The sequence below is a fragment of the Propithecus coquereli genome, unplaced genomic scaffold (genome assembly GCF_000956105.1).
Source record: "Propithecus coquereli isolate 6110/MARCELLA unplaced genomic scaffold, Pcoq_1.0 Scaffold147, whole genome shotgun sequence".
NCBI classification, from domain to species: Eukaryota; Metazoa; Chordata; class Mammalia; order Primates; family Indriidae; genus Propithecus; species Propithecus coquereli.
Genome location: NW_012139080.1, coordinates 3,807,229 through 3,823,849, shown reverse-complemented (window position 1 = coordinate 3,823,849; position 16,621 = coordinate 3,807,229). Strand labels below are relative to the sequence as shown.

Sequence of the window (16,621 nt, the reverse complement as noted above, 5' to 3'; positions counted from 1 at the left end):
TTCGTAGTTTTGCCTTTTCCAGAATGTCATAGTTGGAATCATACAGTATATAGCCTTTTCAGATTGGCGTCTTTCACTTAGTAATATGCATTTAAGGTTTCTCCACGTCTTGTCATGGCTTGGTAGCTCATTTCTTTTTAGCACTGAATAATATTCCATTGTCTGGATGTGCTACAGTTTATTTTTCCATTCACCTACTGAAGGACTTCTTGGTTACTTCCAAGTTTGAGTAATTGTGAATAAAGCTGCTATAAACATCTGTGTGCAGGTTTTTATATGGATGTATATTTTCAACTCCTTTTCATAAATACCAAGGAGTATGATTGCTACATCATATAGTAAGAGTGTGTTTAGTTTTGTAAGAAATCAATCACAAAACTGTTTTCCAAGTGGCTGCACTATTTTGCATAGTCACCTGCAATGAATAAGAGTTCCTGTTGCTCCACATCCTTGCCAACATTTGGTGTTGTCAGTGTTTTGGATTTTGGCTATTCTAAAGGTGTGTAGCTAATTGAGTTTTATTCAGAAAGATTTTTATACAGGCATCTTTGGGCCTCTTAATACCATGTGAACCAGAGAATAGGGAGATATATCATGTACATTATTGAACAGATGTCAGTGCTAAAACCCACTGAGGCTGAATGATTCTTCCAAATAAGGAGTAGTTAAATATTTTTGGCCTTCTGGGTTATGCAGTCCCTATTGCAACTACTGAGCTCTTCTTTTGTAGAGCAAAAGCAAATGTAGACAATTTATAAATGAGTGGGCCGTGATTCAATAAAACTTTGTTCATAAAACAGGTGGTGGGCCAGTTTTGGCCTATGGGTCTCAGTTTGTTGACTCCTGTTCCAAACATGTGGCAGAGCAGGTCTGGGATCAATTTCCCCTTCACTCTCCTGCCTCCGTAGATAATTGTAAAGACATTTGGAGCCATATTTGTTTTTAAAACTGTGTGTGGAAAAGAATCTCCTATAATTTGCAGGCTTCATTTGAGTTTGGTGTACAGAGATGAGGTCCTAGCCCTGGCACTAATGTAGAAACAGGTTATTCCTCCTTCTGACGCCTCCTGGTGGCTAGAGGAAGCCATTGCTGCAATCACTGGGGACTTGACAATTCTGTTATTTTTGGCCCACTTGGTTTCTGTTTTTCACAGTTTAAATCATAACCATTTGGGTTAAGAGGAAATTCACATTTCATTAGTCCAGAGGGTGCTCAGAGGGGGTCAAAGATCAAGAATAAGATTGATTTCACTATGAGGAACTCTGACAGATTTTTCTGGAAGCATTTCCTAGAGTTTCTACTCAGCTACCCTTTTTTCTTTTTTAATTTAAAAATATTAGTGGGGTACAAATGTTTCTGTTACATGAATACCTTTTATAATGCTTCAGTTGGGGCTTTTAGTGTATCCATCACCAGAATAGTGTTCATTGTACCAGACAGGTAAGTTTAACCATCACCCCTCCCACTTTTCCCCTTTCTTGGTTTCCAATGTCCTTTACATCTCTTTGTGACCATGCGTGCCTATCGTTTAGCTTCCAGTTATTAGAGAGTACATGTGGCGTTTGTTTTCCTATTCCTGAGATACTTCACTTAGGATAATGGTCTCAAGTTTCATCCAAGTTGCAGCAAAAGTCATTATTTCATTTCTTTTTATGGCTGAGTAGTACTCCATGGTATGTATATACTACATTTTCTTTATCCACTCATGAATTGCTGGGCACTTAGGGTGATTCCACATCTTTGCAATTGTGAATTGTGCTGCAATAAACATTTGAATTCAGGTGTCTTTTTGATAAAATGACTTCCTTTTCCACTACTAGATACCTAGCTGTGGGACGGCTGGATCATGTTAAGTCTACATTTATTTCTTTGAGGAATCTCTATAGGGTTTTCCATAGAGGTTGCACTAAATTGCAGTCTTACCAACAGTGAGTAACTATTCCTTTCTCTCTGCATCCATGCCAGTATCTATTTTTTGACTTTTTAATAATGGCCATTCTGACAGGGGTAAGGTGTTATCTCATTGTGGTTTTAATTTGCATTTCCCTGATAATTAGCAATATTGACAATTCTTTCATGTTTGTTGACCATTTGTTTCTCTTCTTTTGAAAAACTTCTGTTCATGTTTTTTGCTCATTTTTTAATGGGGTTGTTTGTTTTTTCTTGCTGATTTGCTTGATTTTTTTTGTAGATTCTGGATATTAGACATTTGCTGGATGTAGAGTTTATGAATATTTTCTCCAATTCTGTAGGTTGTTTATTTACTTTGCTGATTATTTCTTTTGCTATACAGAAGTTTTAATTTAATTAAGTCCCATTTATTTATTTTCGTCATTGATATATTTGCCTTTGGGGTTTTAGTCATAAATTCTTTACCTAAGCTGATGTCTAGAAAAGTTTTTCCTATGTTTTCTTCTAGAATTTTTATGGTTCATGCCTTACATTTGAGTCTTGTATCCATCTTGAATTAGTTTTTATATATAGTGAGAGATAGCGGTCCTGTTTCATTCTTCTGCATATGTCAATCCAGTTTTCCCAACACCATTTACTGACAGGGCTTCTTTTCCCCACTGTAGGTTGTTGTCTGCTTTGTCAAAGATAAGTTGGTTGTAGGTACGTGGTTTTGTTTCTGTGATCTCTATTCTGTTCCATTGGTCTATGTCTCTACTGTTACACCTTGCTGTTTTGGTTACTATAGTCTTTGAAGTCAGTTAATGTGATGCCTCCAGATTTGTTCTTTTTGCTTAAGATTGCTTTGGCTATTTGGGTTCTTTTTTGGTTCCAAATGAAGTGTAGAATTATTTTTTCTAGGTCTGTGAAATATGACCTTGGTAATTGATGGGAATTGTGTTGAATCTGTAAATTACTTTTGGCAGTATGGACACTTTAACAATGTTGATTCTACCAACCCATGAGCATGGGATGGTTTTCCATTTGTTTTCATCCTCTTATGATTTCTTTCCTCAGGGTTTTGTAGTTCTCCTTGTAGAGATCTTTCACCTCCTTGGTTAGGTATATTCCTAGGTATTTTATTTTATATGTAACTATTGTAAATGGTATTGAGTCCTTGATTTGAATCCCAGCTTGACTGTTATCAGGATATAGAAATGCTACTGATTTTTAGACATTGATTTTGTAATCTGAGACTTTGCTGAATTTATTTATCAATTCTAGGAGTCTTTTGGTGGAGCTTTTAGGGTTTTCGAATACAAGATCAGATCATCAATGAACAGGACTAGTTTGACCTCCTCTTTCCTGATTTGGTTACCATTTATTTTTTTCTCTTGCCTGATTGCTCTGGCTAGGACTTCCACTACTATGTTGAATAGAAGTGGTGACAGTGGGCACCCTTGTCTTGTTCCACTTCTTAGGGGGAATGTTTTCAACTTTTTCCTATTCAGTATGATGTTGGCTGTGGGTTTGTCATATATGGCTTGTATAATGTTTAGGTATGTTCCTTCTGTGCCTAGTTTGCTGAGGGTTTTTTATCAAGAAAGGGTGTTGGATTTTATTGAATACTTTTTCTGCATCTATTGATATGATCATGTGGTCTTTGTTTTTGCTTCTGTTTATGTGGTGAATCATGTTTATTGATTTGCATATGTTAAACCATCCTTGCATCCTTGGGATGAAACCCACTTGATCATGGTCAATTACCTTTTTGATGTGCTGTTGAACTTGGTTTGCTAGTGTTTTGTTGAGGATTTTTGCAACTATGTTTGCAAGGGATATTGGCCTCTAGTTTTCTTTTTTGCTGTGTCCTTTCCTGGCTTTGGTATCAAGGTGATACTCGCTTCACAGAATGAGTTAGGGAGGATTCCCTCCTTTTTGATGTTATGGAATAATTTCTATAGGATAGGTACCAGTTCTTCTTTGTAGGTCTGGTAGAATTTGGCTATGAATTCGTCTTGTCTGGGGCTTTTTTTTGGTAGATTTTTATTACTGCTTCAATCTTGCTTCTTGTTATTGGTCTGTTCAGGGTTTCTGTTTCTTCCCGATTCAGGCTTGGGAGGTTGTGTGTTTCTAGGAATTTATTCATTTCCTCTACATTTTCTAGTTTTTATGCATAGAGATTTTCATAGTATTCTTGGATGATATTTTGTATTTCTGTGGTATCAATTGGAATGTCTCCTTTTTTCATTTCTGAGTTTTTTGGAGTCCTTTCTTTTCTATTTCTGGTTCATCTAGCTAGAGGTCTGTCAATTTTGTTTATCTTTTCAAGAAACTAAGTTTTTTTTTTTCATTAATCCTTTGTATTGTTTTTTGGGTTTCTATTTTGTTTAGTTCTGCTCTGAGCTTTGTTATTTCTTTTTTTTTTCTGGTGGCTTTGGGTTTGGTTTGTTTTTCTTTTTCTAGTTCCCTGAGATGTAACATTAGGTTGTTAATTTGTGATCTTTCTGACTTTTTGATGTATTTAAGGCTATGGATTTGCCTCTTAATACTTTTTCTCTGTATCTCATAGATTTTGGATGCTTGTGTCATGATTATCATTCACTTAAAAAAATCTTTTGATTTCCATCTTAATTTCATCATTGACCCAAGGATCATTCAGCAGTTGGTTGTTTAATTTCTATGACTTTGTGTAGATTTGAGAATTGCTCTTGAAGTTGATTTCTAGTTTTATTCCACTGTGATCTGAGAAGATACATGGAATGATTTTGATTTTTCTGAATTTGCTGAGACTTGTTTTGTAGGCTAACATATGATCTATCTTGCAAAATGTCCCATGTGCTGATGAGAAAAATAGATATTCTGTAGTTTTCAGTAGAATGTTTTGTAGATGTCTGTTAGGTCTATTTGTTCTAGAGTTCTTTTGAAGTCCAGGGTTTCTTTGTTGATCTTTTGCCTCAATGATCTGTGCAGTTCTGTCAGTGGAGTGTTGAAATCCCCAGCAATTATGGTGCTGCTGTTTATTTCTTTGATTAGATGTAGTAGTATTTTATTTATAAATATGGGAGCTCCTGTGTTAGGTGTATATATATTTAGGATTGTTATATCTTCTTGCTGAGTTGCTCCCTTCATCATTATATAATGACTGTCTTTGTCTTTTTTTTTTAACCATTGTTAAAATGGTTTTTTTTAACCATTGTTATTTTATCTGATATTAGAATAGCTAATCCTGCTCACTTTTGGTTTCCATTTGCATGGAATATTTTTTCCATCCCTTTACCTTGAGTCTGTGAGTATCCTTCCAAGTTAGATGAGTTTCTTGGAGATAACAGATACCTGGGGTGTGTTTTTTCATCTAATTAGCCAGTCCATATCTTTCAAAAGGAGCATTAAGACCATTTACATTCAATGTCAGTATTGATATATGAGATACTGTTCTGTTCATCATGTTGAATAATACCTAGTTGCTTTGTTTTCTCCCTTGTTACTGTTTCATAAGGGCTGTGAACTTTAACTTATGGGTGTTTTTACGTTAGTGGATATTGATTGTTCTTTTCCATGTATAAAGCATTTTTAAGCATTTCCTATAGGGCAAGTCTAGTGGTGACAAATTCCCTTAGTGTTTGCCTGTCTGGGAAAGACTTTATTTCTCCTTCAGTTATGAAACTTAGTTTTTAAGGGTACAAAATTCTTGACTGCAGTTATTCTGTTTAAGAAGACTAAAAATGGGATCCAAATCCCTTCTGGCTTGAAAGGTTTCTGCTGAGAGGTCTGCTGTTAGTCTGATGGGTTTTCCTTTGTAAGTTACTTGTTGCTTTTGTCTCTCAGCTTGTAGTATTTTTCTCCTTCATTTTGACTTTGGTCGGAGTGATGACTATATGTCTTGGTGATGTCCTATTTGCTACGAATCTTCCAGGTGTTCAGTGACCTTCTTGTACCTCGGTATCTAAACCTCTAGTGATATCAGGGAAGTTTTTCTCTATTATTCTCCCAAATATTAATAGGTTTTCCATGCTTATTGCTTTTTCTTCTTCTCCCTTAGGATATCTATATTTCTTATATTAGTTTGCTTTGCATAATCCCATACTTCTCTCAGTGATTTTTCATTCTTCATTGTTCTTTTTTTCTGTATTTTTTACTGACTATTTTGAAATCCTTGTCTTCAAGCTCTGAAATTCTTTCTTTTGCTTGGTCTAGTCTGTTGTTAACACTTTCTGATGTATTTTGAAATTCCCTAAATGACTATTTCATTTCTTTAATTTTTGTTACCTCTTTTATAATGTTGTCTATCTCTTTAGTGAATTTTTTGTTCACATTCTGAATTATTTTTTGGTTTCTTTGAGATGGTTTTCTACCATCTCCTGAATTCCATTCATCTTACTTACCATTCATAATCCGAATTCTATACCTGTCATCTCAACAATTTCCTTTTGGTTAGAGCTTATTAGTGGAGAGCTATTATGATACTTTTGGGGTGGTGAGACAGCCTGTTTTTTCATGTTGCTGGAGTTTTATGTTGGTACCTTCTCATCTGGGGCCCCTTTTCTCAGCTCAAACCAGATAGCAGATATGGTGCACCTGTTTTCCTCTGCTGAGACCTCTGTTGCTCAGTGAAGATAGGGATGGGTTCCTGGATGGTGTGCTTAGATACTATTCCAGAAGCTTGACCAGGCAGGAGAGGGGTGGATGTGCTGTGAGTCTTTAACACTGCTGTTCTGCTGCATCTCCCCTGTTTCCCTGTGGTTGTCATCGAGCCACTGTGGCAGGGCTGCCCCCTGTTGCCAGGTGTACATACAAGGTGGAGCCGGCCAACAGCATGGGGCATATGCATGAGCTGGAGAAGGTCCACTGGGCATAGAGCCCATGTATGCAGGCCTGGGCAGCCAAGGTACCAGGTGCATGGGCTGGGCAAGGTCCATGCAGGATGCAGTGCAAAGCTTAGCAGGTGCTCAGGGTGTAGTGGCCCCATAGACCCACAGGGCATGGGACAGAGTGAACCCCCATGTGGAGCGGGTCAGCAAGTCATAGCTCACAGGTGGGGTGGAGTGGAACCCCTGGACAGAGCAGACCTGTGGAACAGGGCACTTACTAAGGATGGAGCAGGTCTGCAGGGTGCCACACTCACATGCATAGGCCGGGGCAGCCATGGGGTGGTGCACACAGGTGGGGCAGGGCGCACACAGGTGGGGCAGGGCACACACAGGATGTGGTGCCCACACCTGTGCAGGATGGTGCAGGTCTATGGTGTGAAGACTGCCCAGATCCAAAGGCTGCAGCTGGGCTGGCTTTTGTCCTGCTTGGGGCCTTTCGGGCAGCGGTGGCAGCGATCCACCTGCCTTGGCAGTGGGCAGTGGGTGCCGAGCGCTACAGGCACGTGCTCTTCCCACGTGCACGTCTTGTGGGAAGTGCAGTTGAGCAGGGTTGCCTAGGCCACAGCAGTGGGTGCCTGGCCCTTGGTCTCCTGCTCTGCCCAGGGCCCCCAGTGGTGGTGGCAGTGGCAGCAGGGGTGCACGTCACCTTCCCATGGGGCATATGTGAGTGCCAGGATTCCACACTCCCTCCCTGCCTGCTGGAGGGAAGGGGCAGGTTGCAGTCACAGATCTGACCTCTGGGCAAAAGTAGCATTCTGAGGATGGGGTATTACACTGGTGCGATTCACAGCACCCAGGACTTGCAAGCCTGCAGTCCCTTCTCTGCAGGGCAGTGCAGTTGCACAGCCTCTAGTCAAGTCTCTCTATCGATCCGATGCCTGCTGCAGTGGGGGGCCCTGCTGCTGTGCAGTATCCTCAGGGGAAGCGTGGAGCCTGGGCTTTTCTCTTTCTCTTTCCCATGTGTGGGCGTCTTCCCTAATTACCTCCAGTCCTGCTGAGCAGCTCTTCCCACTTCTCCTCTTCACTTCACTTCCACCTCCTCTCCGTGGATTCCCAGGGCTCTCGCTCAGACGACTGCTGCACAGGTGGGTATCTCTGCACCACTTTTGATCTTCTCAGTGAGAGCGGTGTTGTGCAGGCTGCTTTTAGTCCGTCATCGTGGCGTCCCTCCTTCAGCTAGTCTTACCTTCCTCTCATCACCAGGTCATCGGGTTTATCATTAGAGGCAAAGGCATTTGCATTAACTTCAGTCTTAGGTCATCAGCTTTTACATATTAAAAAAACTCACTTGGTGGTAAAGTGGTTTTGATGAAGCATATTCGTTGCCCTTAAGGAGCAGAAAAATAATTCAGTTAACCACCGCTGTAATGATCCAATGCAGTGAGGTTTGTGCTGGAAGCAATAGTGATGCAGTATCTTTTACAAAGAGTCATTTTATCAATTTCTCAAAATCCACAGTCTTTGTAAATCATGTGCCATGGCTTCCCAGTGAGGAGTTATAGTTTAAAAAATGTCTGGCTTTCTAGAAATAAATGTCCTGACATGAAAAATTCCCTCTACCTGTGCTTCTGATGAATAGGTCACGAGGGCCCTCTTAGGAAATGCTTTTGTCAGTTTTGAGAAGAGTGTTTATTGTGTAAAAGGAAGATGGGAAATGTCCAATTATTTTACAACCACAATCTCTCTTAAGGTGTACTTTCTGTCATCTCTCTTTCCTCTCCCGGTATCCTTCCCCTTCCTAAGTCCCTTCCAAATCCCTAAAATCTCACTCCCTAATAGGTTATCAAATCCATTTGCACTTTCTGTTACCATTTGGTATAACACCCTTTTAGGAATGGGAAGATGGAACCATTTGGCATCACATGCTTTTCCTGTGAAAGCTAAACTCTTGCATTATGTGTCCTAGAGTCAGGGACATTTCTAGGGAGGGAGGGGCCAGGGGCAAGTGGTGGGCACACCTGAGCCATTAACATTTTTTATACAGGTGAAATCTGGCTAAAGTGTCTTGAAGAGGGAAAGAGCAATGTCACCAAAGTGCAACGTGACTCTGAAGAAGGAGGGAGGGGTTGTCTTGAAAGTAGGAGCCAGCCATTACTTAACGCATTCTCTAATTACCTCGACATGTGATTCTATCTTATGCATAGGGTCAAAGACCCTTTGAACTTTCAATGAGACTATAACAATGCATTTATTCATCCATCCTTCCATCCATCCACAATTCATCGAGACATCCATGCACTTTTCCGTCCATCCATTCATACAACAAATACTTACTGAAGGACACCTTTGCATGGGGCACTGTAGCAGTGTGGCATGGCCTAGCCCAGATTTTCCACTGCTTCAGCCCCAAGCTGGGTTCCGCTTCATCATCCACACTCCCCCATGGCCTCATGTTTTGAAAGATTTTATCTACATAATGATATTCATGAAGCAACAATTAATTTGCTTCCTAATTTTTAATAGTCAAAGACAGCTACAACCACCACTCAGAGCCTTTGACTGTCGGAGGTCCCTAGCCAACAGCAAAGAAATTTGACACCCAGTTGCTACGCTTGAGGGATCCTTGGAGTCCAAGGCGAGGGTTATAAAATGACAGTCCTTGATCTACACATTGACCAAGATGTATGTACTTTGGGCCAAATAATCGTTTAAAAAATGTAATCAGTTGCCATATAGTTCCAGCTTTGCTTGCAATGAGGGGATTTGATCACATTATGCTCTGACTTCCATGTGGCAATACTGAGCAGCAGTGCCTCTTTAAAACAGTCATTTGCTTTCTGAATTGCCACCATCCCTGCTCAGCCAATTCACCTTTTGCCTCTATTGGTATTGTGTTTGCAGCCACCGTTTTTACAGATGAGGAAACAGAGTTCTGAGAAATCAGCTTACCCAAGGCTACACAATTGGGAAGCAATAGAACTTGACCTCAGTTTTGTGCACTGTGCTCTAATATCTGTCTCAGTTGCTGCTCTCCTATAAGCCTTGTCTCTGCGTGGCCCCAGGGCGTCACTACTGTCTCCCTCATAGCATGGCAGTTACCCAAATTTGCAGTGTTTTATCTAATGTTCTGCATAGAGATGGTCCCTAATAATCCCTAAAGGGTTTGGAAGAGATAATGCCCCTCTCTAAGTAAAAAATTGGGAATGACAGACTGGGGACTCTCCCTTCCTTTCTATTTAGGATGTAGAAAGGCATGAGACAGTGATCTCTTCTAACACCAAAATAATACCAATAAGCTGGAAAAACTACAAACTCATATTTTTTGAGCCCATCTGAGGATGCAAAGGAACCTAAACATACTAAAATCCAGAACGTCCTTCCTAGAAGAAGAGTTGTTTCCACTTCTGGTGGAGTGATGGGAGCAGGAGGAATGTGCCATAGGTGGGAGTAAGGGCAGCTAGTCAGGCCACTCACCAGCAGGAGGCGCAATCCCTCTGAGGCACTCCAGACCTTCAGCCAGGGCAGCGTGGCCCTTGCCCAGACAGCAGGGGACAGGACAACAGGGAGGAGAAGGATCTTCTGAAGTCCAGAGATCCAGGGATGGGACTGAAGAGCACAGGAGTCTCCCTGCAGCCCCAAGTCTGCAGCCACACCGTGAAGCATAGACAGCTCTCTGGAGTCTCACAGGTGCTGGGGTCCCAAGCCCTGCTAAAGGGGAAGTCCTGAAAGCATTCCCAAACGTTTGAAGCCAGTGGTGAGGAAAATATAAAGTTGCAACCAAGCTAATATAAGTGAAGTTGCAACCAACTTGCAGCAAAACGTAATCTAACTCAAATTGATAATTTTACTTTTCAGAGTTAGGAGACCATTACATTGGTCCTAGAGCTTGTAGGCCCAAATGGGTCAGAGGGAACCAAACCCACCCCCTTTCCTGCCACCTGTGCTCAGAGCAGTCCAGGTCATTGCTGGCAAGATCCCCACCTCATTCCACAATGAACGTCCACTAATAATTTGCATTTGTTCTTGGGGTGCTGTGTGTCATTGTATTCTGTGTAATGGTTTGTGTAATGGAAGATCATTAAAAGAGAAATGGCTCCTCTTTGGCTAAATGTACTCAAGACTGGCAGAAGGGAGAGATATAGCTCAATACATAATTGCTTGACCTCACTTAATTTATTAGAAAAGCCTATCTTTGGAGAATTGTTAGCTCTTAAAAAAGAATTCAACTAATCACTGGTCTTTGCCTCTAAATATCTCATTAGAGACACTGTTAATCTGAGCAGAACATTTCCTGGTGCAAGATTTAAAGGATAGAAAATCACTATTTTCCATTACCAGAGTTTTTGCCAGAAACAAGTGCCCAGTGGGAGACTCAAGGGGAAAAAAACCCTCACATTTCTATTTAATTGATCTTCACGACTTCCTGAAAGATGGATCATTAAATGGTTTCTTCCTTGGTGAGTTGGGGGCCTCAGGAGTCTCCGGTGCTATCAGGGTCCCTGCCTTTCTCTTTTGGTTCTGATCTTTTTGCCTTTTCTGAGTGTTTGCAGTTAGCTCTTCCTTGGGTGTAACTTTTCCCATTAAGCCTTTTACCTGCGTAGCCAGTGGAGGTCTGCAGTCAAACCCAAAGTAAATGATGCCAACTTGAGGATTTTTGTTTTAAAGATGGACCTTTGCTTTGTGATGAATATCTTGACATTCTTCCTGCTAGTTCCTCTCAGCTAGCATTTCTGACTTCAGTCATGTGCAGGGGCCAGCAGAACAACAAACGCTATTCTGATGGTGAGGACAGGACATGCCATGTGCCAGGCATTGCTCTGACTGCTTTACATTTGTCGCCTGCTTACTCTTTATACCGTATCTTGGAGGTAGGTGCCATTTTCACCTTCGTTTTGCAGAATCCGACAGACGTGGATCCCGTGGTTTCCTATTTCTGTGTTCTGGTCCCAGCTCAAGTTTCAGCAAACCTTTTCTGTACGAGGCCAGCTATCATAGTAAATATTTTAAGCTTTGCAGAACACGCAGTCTAAGTGGCGACTACTCAATTTTGCCACTGTGGATGACGGCATCCATAGACAACACGCAGACAAATGGGTGTGACTGTGCTCCTTACAATTTTATTTGTGGACAGTGAAATTTGAATGTCATATAATTTTCATGGGTCATGAAATATTATTCTTTCGATTGCTTTAAACCATGTACAAATGTAAAAACCATTCTTAGCTTGAGGGCTGTACAAAATCAGGCAGCAGCCCAGATTTGACCTGCAGGCTTTAGTTTTAGATTTAAATGCAGACATCTCTGCTCTCTTATCAGATCTAAATATCAGTCACTCAGAATGAATGGCTTTAATAAAGATGCAATTTTTAGAGTTTGAAAAAGTTTTCTTTTTTTAAATAAGAAAAAGATAGAAACCATGTCATTTTGAAATGCTGTGCCGTGGTATCCAGGAGAGCAGGCTCTTGACCATAAAATGTTGGTAATGATGTTGGTACAAGCCCTGAAAAGCACTTTGGAACCAGATCAACTTGCATTTGCACTTACTAGCCATGTAACCTTGAGCAAGTTATTTTTGTCTTTGAGTGTCAGAATCCTCACTTTAAAATGAAGATAAGAATTCTTCCTTTATGAATAGTAAATGAAAAAAATATGTATATTGCTTGGCAGTCTAAAAACTCATCTGCTGCTTGGGTCTAGTAAAAGATACCTCTGCATGTGTATCTGTTATGTTCCTGACCAATATTTTTACTTCAGGGGTCCTTTTAGACTGTATCATATTTCTTCCAGTGAAATATTAAAAAGGCAAAAATTGTTTCTTTTTAATCATTACAAAATATATAATACATGAAAGAGAATAGCATCTGGATTATTTTGTTTAATTTTATTTTTTGTGATATTCATACATCCTGTTGTATATAGCTTTAATTCATTTATTTTTATGGCTGAGATACCCCTGGAAGATAAGAAACAGAGGTGATCCAGGCCAAACACATACACAGGGTAGGAGTGGTTCTGGGTGCTTCAGGCAATGGATAAAATTGGGCAACTGCATTTGGAGCAATTGGGCAACTTTGCCCCCTTCCTCTGGTTTCCTTGTCCTGAGTCATGGGCAGCAGCAGGCTTAAGCTGGAGGTACCCTGCATGTGGGCAACACCCAGAAAGAACTAGAACTTCAGCCCCAAAGCAAGTTACTGATACACACTCTTTCCACGTGGCACATCCCACCCTTCCCTACAACCTCTGGGGGCTGCTGTGTTAAACAGATACCTCAAACACAAAGATGAGTGTCCAACCAAGAATCACCAAACACTTAAGGAAGCAACAACTCCATGAATGAGAGACTCTCAGTGCACACAAGGACCTTCACCAAGGAGCAGCATGAATGGAGCCAGCAGGATTGGACCTTAATAGAAAGGATGTGGTTGTTCTCAGAGGGAGAAGAGGAATTTATGTTCATGAAATAAGAACAGGCTGCTATTTCAAGATCCACATAGATATTACATTGGAAATTAAATATTTGTATTTTAAAAAACTTATAAATGAGATGAAAAGCAGAATGCACACAGCTGATGAAGAAATTCGCAAGCTGCACAATTGAATGAAGAAATTATTCAGAATGTAGAACCAAAAGACAGAGATATAAAGAATGAAATAAAGATTAAAAGATATGGAGAACAGACCTAGAAGTTTCAAAATCTATTTACTAAGGCCTCTCAAAGGAGAGAAGAGAGAGTGGTTGGGGGTGAGGGAGGAGGTGGGGAAGGGAGGGAAGGAATCAAGAAATGATCAAAGAAAGACGTGAGTGGTTGGGTTAAAACGGTCCACACTGTGCTGATCATGGTGAATAAATAAAGATGCTCCGTAGACGTATCAGGGCAAAATTTCAGTGCACTAAGGGTAAAGAGAAGATCTTGAAAGGCTTTAGAGAGAAAGTAGATGGGATGCTGCTTTGATTTAGAGGCATGAGGACTCTTCCCTGTCTTGAGGGGTGGGGTGCCATCCGTCTCTGGGGAGGAGCTTGGGTGGAGGTCGATTTAATACTGCAATATAATTTTACATTTTGAAAATAAAAATGTATTTCTGTTGTTTCCCATAGCAAACTCTTCTTGCTTGTTAAAGTGATATAATTATCCTTGGGGAATGATTCAGATCCTCTAAAATACACGTGGGATATTGATGTTAGTCGAAGTGAGGTCTTTGAAAAGTTACACAATCCTGGTTTAGAAGTTAGCCCTGAGAGGGCTTCCTGGTCATCTATATTTGTAACCTTTTTCCCCTTGAAACCAAGACCTTGTTTGCCACCCTGGAGGACAGCGCTAGGACTAGTGGCTGAGATTTCCTTTAGAAATCCAGGGCTCTCCACGGAGGGGTCGACAATCCTTTTTGCGCAGATGGCTCGTTGACAGGGTAACAGGATCGCACATTTTCTACCCTGAGCAAGACGGCATGCCACTCACCCTGGATAATCTTTTTAAATGAGTAGGAAAGAACAGATGCTGAGTTTTATTTCATATTAAGGTGGAATTTGCAAGGGCCTACTTATAGGTTACTTGATAACCTTGATTAACTGTGTGGGTCACCAGAGTGTGTGTGGGTTTATTGTGGAACTCAGATTCCTTAGCAAAGGACTCCTCGTGGTGAGAAATAAGGCTTAGTGTCACTGACTACTGTTTATGTAAGGGTTTTTCTCTTTATTTAATTTAGAGTATTGTATTTTATTGAAGGAAGGGACTCCATGTTTCTATTATTTTCCATTTTAACTTCAGCTTTTCTTGTGTGATTTTAGAGGTCAGAGCCCACCGGTTGCTGAATTTAACTTACTCCTGAAAGCTCACACTTTGGAAACCTATGGGGTGGATCCTCACCCCTGCAAGGTAACTGTCCTTCACTGCGGGTCACTGTATAATGATTGTTTTGCCCAAAAGAGAGTCAATTGGTGTGCAGGCCTGGCAGAACCTGCTTAGGATTTTTCCACAGCCTGACCCCCAGCCCCTACTTGGGAGGGACAACAGGGGGCTTGAGTCACATGTTTTGGCAGCTGCTTTTCTCCACTACAGTCTTCCAATTGCTTGCTAATTGCTACGTGTAGCGACATTTTCCTAAATTAACATACATGAATTCACTCTCCAAAGTTGCAGGATCCTGACAGATTTGCTTTCAAGCCCACTGCCAGCAAGAATGCAGTCTTTAAAAATGGGAAAGTGGAAGAAAAAAAGAAAGATTCCAAATTACATTTTGGCATGAAGGGTACTTGTTTTTATGTTTTCCTTGACTCATATTATTTGACAGTATTTGTCTCAAGGGGGAAACGCAGACCACCTATATCAGCATCACCGGGGTCGCACCCAGAGCCACTGCATCAGATTTCTGGTGGTGCCACTGGGGAAGCTGCCTTTTTGTCAAGCTCCGAAGTGATGCTCATGTGCACATCTTCCAGAAATGTTTAATGGAAGCAATGCCTCCTTTCCACTTATTAAAACTAACCAGACACTAGCCCTCATCCTAAACTAAGCATTTGTATCAGCCAGGCTCTTCAAAGTAAGATTTTGAGTTTTACTGGGACATTTCTTTACTCAGATTGGACCAGCTAATAGCATCTGGCAAAGCACTAGGCCCGTAGCTCTCAGCACGGGATGCTCATCGGAAGCAACTCTGGACCTTCCTAAGCACCTGCTGCCCAGAACGTACCCCACAAATCGCATCGGCATCTGTGGGGGTGGAGAGCAGCCTCCCCTGGTGATTCCAACGTGCAGCCACGGTGGAGAGCCTGTGGTGCCTGTTCACGTTGGCGTTTGCACCCTCTTGTTCTGCCTACGCAATTGGTTTTGGAATATTTGCCAGCTGCCCCTTCCCAATAATGGCTTGTTTATTCCATTTAGTGAATGAGCTTTTACACAGAAATTTGAGCTTCTGTATTTATTTTATTTTCCTTAATCCAAACAGGTTTTTCCTTCTATTTTTTTCAGGATTCAACAGGCACAACAACATTTTTAGGATTCACTGCTGCAGGCTTTGTGGTATTCCAGGGAAATAAGAGAATCCATTTGATAAAATGGTGAGTACCTCTTTGGAGAACTAGCTTACCATTTTTCTTAATCTTCTTTCCCCTCTTCCCCTGTTTGGCTTTTTTGGGAATTCTCAGGTAGAATGCCTAGCCCTGGAGCTTCGTCATGAAGGGATTTATCATGGATAAATGAAACTCAGTCTAGCCTGCCTTTAGTGGGGAATTGCATTTGTCAAGCTGAGGGGTCAGCTCAGGAGACCTGAGCTCAGGGGCTGTGGCTTCAAAGAGAAGGCGTCAGTGTTACCAGTAGCTTCTACTGTGCTGGCCAAAGAGGGGACTCAGGGTGGGTCAGGGCAGGGTATAGATGTGAGTTCCCAGGAGCAGCTCAGGACCCACTCTCCCCTACTCACTTCTCTCCACCCTCCTCTTCTGTCGAACCCTTGGTGCAGACTCACCCTTTGTTATCCAGTGCATCAGCGGAGACGCTTTGGGCAAAAAGTAGTAGCAATGGCAATGGCTTGCAAATAAGAGTGATCAGCTCACAAAGCAAAAGTGAGCAGTTCCATGGTCTGTTAACTTAATTGCCCAAAAACACCGTGAAGGGTTTAGATTCCGTTTTCTTTTCTGCCAGCCCAGGGTGGTGGCTTTTGTCGCAGGCTTGTGTGCTCCCCACAGCAATGCCCAGAGCCTGGAGGAGAGCAGCTCCTTCCATGTGTCTCTTTTTATAACAAGGATAACTTTTTCAGAAGCCCGGTAGGAAACTTCCTATGTATCTAATTGGACAGAATTGGGTCACACGTGCCTACTTAAACCAGCCCTTGTGGAGAAGAATGGGAACTGCATGCCTGGGCTGGTCGGATCAAGACCCATCCCCCGAGGCTGGAAAGAGCATAATCTGCATGAACTCGTGACCTTG

The 16,621-nt window shown here is 41.5% G+C and overlaps 1 protein-coding gene across 2 annotated transcripts in view; it reads left to right on the top strand.

Annotated features, from left to right (window-relative positions):
* Positions 1–16,621, top strand: part of FRMD3 (FERM domain containing 3) — a 251,744-nt gene that overhangs the window by 177,252 nt on the left and 57,871 nt on the right. For both annotated transcript variants that reach the window (XM_012640022.1, XM_012640021.1), the window contains exons 7-8: positions 14,488–14,575; positions 15,668–15,756. In XM_012640022.1, the coding sequence (XP_012495476.1) occupies positions 14,488–14,575; positions 15,668–15,756 (177 nt within the window). The remainder of the gene's footprint in view (positions 1–14,487; positions 14,576–15,667; positions 15,757–16,621) is intronic.